The sequence below is a fragment of the Palaemon carinicauda genome, chromosome 17 (assembly GCF_036898095.1).
Source record: "Palaemon carinicauda isolate YSFRI2023 chromosome 17, ASM3689809v2, whole genome shotgun sequence".
Classification (NCBI taxonomy): Eukaryota; Metazoa; Arthropoda; class Malacostraca; order Decapoda; family Palaemonidae; genus Palaemon; species Palaemon carinicauda.
Window position 1 is genome coordinate 49,640,364 of NC_090741.1, and position 5,371 is coordinate 49,645,734.

Consider the following 5,371-nt stretch of genomic DNA (forward strand, 5'->3'; position numbering starts at 1 on the left):
GGTAAACTAAGAGCACCCTTTAACTAAACGCCTTTAATTTTCAAACTACGATTAATGTAAACTCGTAAATCAAAAATTATATAAGAAAAAAACAGCGTACTTAAATATTTCATAGTTCACCGGTAACTTCCCCCCCCCCCACAACATCGTACCTTTAAGCTTTATTAAAACTTAAACCTCTATAAATGAATGATTCATGGTAGCCACGTGGCAAATGCTTTCCCAGCCAGACACTTGTTCAATAAAATGGAATTAAGAAAGACTGGCGTTTTAATACATGCACAGTATACGACAAACATATGTACACTGTTGATTATATATTAAATATAAAATAACAGCATTTACAATAATAACCTATACGTACAGAAAATGCTGTACTAATATTAGCTAGTAGTGTAGACCAGAGACGAGACGCACAGTAAAACAAATATCTACACTATTGATACTGTATTGAATTTTAATATGACAGCATACACAATAATAACCTATACTTACAGAAAACACTAAGCTTCGATAGTAGTCGAGACCAGAGACGAGACACACACACAAGCACAAGGAAAATATACTACTGAAGGGTGAAAAACATCGCCAGTCTATTACGAACCCGACTACTTCCAGCGATGAAAATATTCAAGGATCACCAACAACGGGTAAAGCGACTGGGAGGTTGACTACCGAGTCCATTGCCACTATCGCCATCTATCGGCATGAGTGAAAAGTGCAGCATCTTCACCACTCTCTCTCAAGATTTTTTTTTTATTAGCTCAAGACAACAATAGTTTTTTTTATGCTACATAAATAATATTAAGGTTGCATACATCTTAAATCACAATAAATTCCATATTTGATACATCTTACTTCTGTTTAATTCCATTGGTTTGTTATATAGTTCTTCGCTGCTCCAAAATATATCTTCGTATGAAAATGTTTGACATAATTTTGTCTTTGATATTTACGTCTTCCATGTCACATATATGTAAGGTATAAGAAGTATTGAAGTATTTTCACAAGTACATGGGTGAATATAGAAGTTAAATTTTCTTCGTGGATTTATAAATTTTCTGCAGATATGTAAAATTCTGTTTTATAGAAAGATGCGTTTTATGAAACCCAATCTTTGCTGATTTTTCGCAGTTTATTTCAGCTACTTATTACGTTTGCTGTTTTATTCTCCGTTAATATATTTTTGTTTTCTGTGTTCTCTTTTATGCCATTGAATAACGTTTGATCTCTTTTATAGAATGCTGTGTTTACTTCGCAAATCAAATGGTATTCAATGCAAGTTCGTTGCGTGTAGGCCTATTTGCACACTTCGAAAACTACTAATGCTATTAATGAAAATTATAATATAGCATATGCCTAGTAGCTCCGTTCTTATTACAAAGAAACAAATAGTTTTAAATTACTCGAGTTACTTATCACCCAATAAGGAATAGTGAAAATAATGATAATCATCACTTTCTTTCATTTGAAACACTAAAACAATTTCTATAATCATTATGTTCATCTTAACGAGTAAATATCTTTTATACGTTAAGATTATATTTTCCTGATTACTACCAAGATAATTACTCCATCATTGTGAGAACAATAGAGATGGTAAAAATAATTCGATTTGGAAAAATTCTATCACTAACAACCTCTCGTCTCCATTAATTATATCAAAAGGAATTCCATCTTCCAGTTGTGATGGAATCAACCTCCCATTGTAATCTCCCTCTTTCAGGGCCATCTAATCATCCTTCTCGAAGATTATCTCTCTCTAATCACAGGGAATTATATCTATGTTTTTATGTCCCCCTTAATCAAGTACAATATTGCAGGTGAATACAGGTGATACAGGCATACAGGAAGCTTTAAGTACTTCAATTTAGGACTAATTTAATTACTATATTTGTGGCAGTTAAATTGAGAGTTTATTCGCTCTAAACAATGTTAATTAATTATGCATAATTAGGTTACTTCAATGCTAATCAAAATGATATTGATGATATTCCAACAATGAAGTAATTGATATATCTAAACAATAGATAAAGAAAGGACATAGAGACAGACAGGCAGACAGACGGGCACGCAGACAGACAGGCAGTCAGTCAGACAGACAGGCAGACAGGGAGACAGATAGTCAGACAGGCAGACAGTCAGACAGACACAGACAGACAGACAGACACAAGCAGTCAGACAGAGAGACAGGCAGACAGATAGACAAGCAGTCAGACAGACAGCCAGTCAGACAGGCAGACAGACAAACAGACAGACAGGCAGACAGCTAGTCAGACAGACAGACAGGCAGGTAGACAGACAGACAGACAGGCAGACAGCCAGTCAGATACAGACAAACAGACATACAGGCAGACAGCCAGTCAGACAAACAGACAGGCAGGTAGACAGACAGCCAGTCAGAGAGACAGACAGCCAGTCAGACAGACAGACAGTCAGACAGGCTGACAGACAAACAGACAGACAGGCAGACAGCCAGTCAGACAGACAGACAGGCAGGTAGACAGACAGCCAGTCAGACAGTCAGACAGGCAGGCAGACAGACAAACAGACAGACAGGCAGACAGCCAGTCAGACAGACAGACAGGCAGGTAGACAGACAGCCAGTCAGACAGTCAGACAGGCAGACAGACAAACAGACAGACAGGCAGACAGCCAGTCAGACAGGCAGATAGACAAACAGACAGACAGACAGACAGCCAGCCAGACAGACAGACAGGCAGGTAGACAGACAGCCTGTCAGACAGACAGATAGCCAGTCAGACAGACAGACAGGCAGACAGAAAGACAGACAGACAAACAGACAGGCAGACAAACAAACAGACAGACAGGCAGACAGACAGACAAAGGGGCAGTCAGACAGTCAGACAGACAGTTAGACAGACAGACAGGGACGCAGACAGACATACTGGCAAACAGCCAGTCAGACAGACAGACATGCAGCTAGACAGACAGCCAGTCAGACAGACAGACAGACAGCCAGACAGGCAGACAGACAAACAGACAGACAGGCAGACAGACAGACAGACAGACAGACAGACAGACTGGCAAACAGCCAGTCAGATAGACAGACAGGTAGGCAGGCAGACAGACAGCCAGTCAGACAGAGAGACAGGCAGACAGCCAGTCAGGCAGACAGACAGACAGGCAGACAATAAACAGACAGACAGGCAATCAGACAGACAGGCAGACAGACAGACAGTCAGACAGACAGTCATACAGAAAGATAGACAGACAGGCAGACACAGACAGGCAGGCAGACAGACAGACAAGCAGACAGACAGTCAGGCAGACAGACAGACAGGCAATCAGACAGACAGACAGACAGGCAGACAGACAGACATGCAGACAATAAACAGACAGACAGGCAATCAGACAGACAGGCAGACAGACAGACAGTCAGACAGACAGTCATACAGACAGTCAGACACAGACAGGCCGGCAGACAGACAGACAGACAGGCAGGCAGACAGACAGACTGGCAAACAGCCAGTCAGACAGACAGACAGGCAGGCAGACAGACATGCAGACAATAAACAGACAGACAGGGAATCAGACAGACAGGCAGACAGACAGACAGTCAGACAGACAGTCATACAGACAGTCAGACACAGACAGTCAGACACAGACAGGCAGGCAGTCAGACAGACAGGCAGACAGACAGACAGGCAGGCAGACAGACAGACTGGCAAACAGCCAGTCAGACAGACAGACAGGCAGGCAGACAGACAGCCAGTCAGACAGACAGACATGCAGAAAGCCAGTCAGGCAGACAGATTTGCAGACAGAAAGACAGACAGACAAACAGCAGACAGCCAGTCAGACAGACAGACAGACAGACAGGCAGACAATAAACAGAAAGACAGGCAATCAGACAGACAGGCAGACAGACAGACAGACAGTCATACAGAAAGACAGACAGATAGTCAGACACAGACAGGCAGGCAGACAGACAGACAGACAGGCAGGCAGACAGACAGACTGGCAAACAGCCAGTCAGACAGACAGACAGGCAGGCAGACAGGCAGATAGGCAGATAGACAGTCAGGCATTTAGACAGACAGACAGACAGAAACACAGAAGAAATCAGAAAACTATAAAGTAGGCGTAATACCACAGATACGATATCAGCATCTTAATTAAAAGCTTAAGAAATATGTCTATATCATTTAACAAAATGTGGAATATTTGTACTTTTTCACCAAAATGATTCGGTCTGTGTCCTTTTCAATTCATCCTATTTCCCTCACAAGGCGTAAATCTTAAACTATAGTCCATTTCTTTTAGCGAGGCAGATTTGCACCGACTCGCAACGGTGCCCTTTAAGCTCGGAAAAGTTTCCTGGTCGCTGATTGGTTAGAATTATCTTGTCTAACCAATCAGCGATCAGGAAACTTTTCCGAGCTAAAAGGGCACCGCTGCGAGTCGGTGCAAATATGTCTCGCTAAAAGAAATGGACTATAATTAAGCATGTATGGAATTAAAAGATTGGTGAAGATATATAATCGATACAAAATACATACCTTTGCTTTCAAGTTCTTTGGTAATTCATTTTGTTTTATATAAATGGGAAATTAATTCTAATCAAAGAGTTTTGTACAAAGGCAACAAAGATGTTTATCTTCCAGAGATGAATTCTTTGATGGTATTAGTGAATGTTAAGAGAAATTCATTGCATAATATGCGATTGAAAATGTAGGATTTAATTTTAGTATTAATTCTGATTTCCAGATTTAATCTCTCTCTCTCTCTCTCTCTCTCTCTCTCTCTCTCTCTCTCTCTCTCTCTCTCTCTCTCTCTCTCTCTCTCCGCTTTTACACATAATAATCAAAATGGAAGAGGGTGAAATTATAATATTTAGAGAAAACTAATGGAGAAATATTTAAGTCAACCCTCTTTTTATTGTTTTTTTAAATCTAATTGTGATTGAAGCCTAGACAATAAAATATATATAAAGAAACAAGGATTAAGATAACTTATTTTATATTCAAAACCCTTCCCCAACCCCCCAACCACACCCCCCCCCCCAAAAAAAATCATGCTTTTGTGGCCATGAAAAAAAAAAATCATAATTTGAACTTATTAGAATAACAAGAATCAAGATAACTTACTTTATTTTCGAAAACCAAAAAACAAAAACAAAATCATATTTTTGTAGTCATGAAAAACAAATAAATAAAGTTCATACAGCGAAATTGATTAGAAAACAAGAAAAAAAAAGTAAATTTTTAGTCATGAAAAAAAATATTTAATAATGCGAAATTATTAAGATAACAAGGATAAAAAAATTGAGTTCATAGTGCGATCCAGTGAAAATACTTTAGTGTTAAGCTAACACAATATTCCCCCTGAACATTTCTACCCTTAAACT

At 39.6% G+C, this 5,371-nt stretch overlaps 1 protein-coding gene across 1 annotated transcript; it reads left to right on the forward strand.

Annotated features, from left to right (window-relative positions):
• The first annotated feature begins 3,342 nt into the window (after positions 1 to 3,342).
• Positions 3,343 to 4,032, forward strand: LOC137656351 (octapeptide-repeat protein T2-like). Its single transcript, XM_068390523.1, has one exon. It carries the CDS (start codon positions 3,343 to 3,345, stop codon positions 4,030 to 4,032), a length of 690 nt encoding a protein of 229 aa, XP_068246624.1.
• Positions 4,033 to 5,371: the final 1,339 nt, after the last annotated feature.

What these genes read in the sequence shown, in the direction of transcription:
- LOC137656351 (XM_068390523.1), top strand. Translation starts at nt 3,343, where the DNA reads ATGCAGACAATAAACAGACAGACAGGCAATCAGACAGACAGGCAGACA.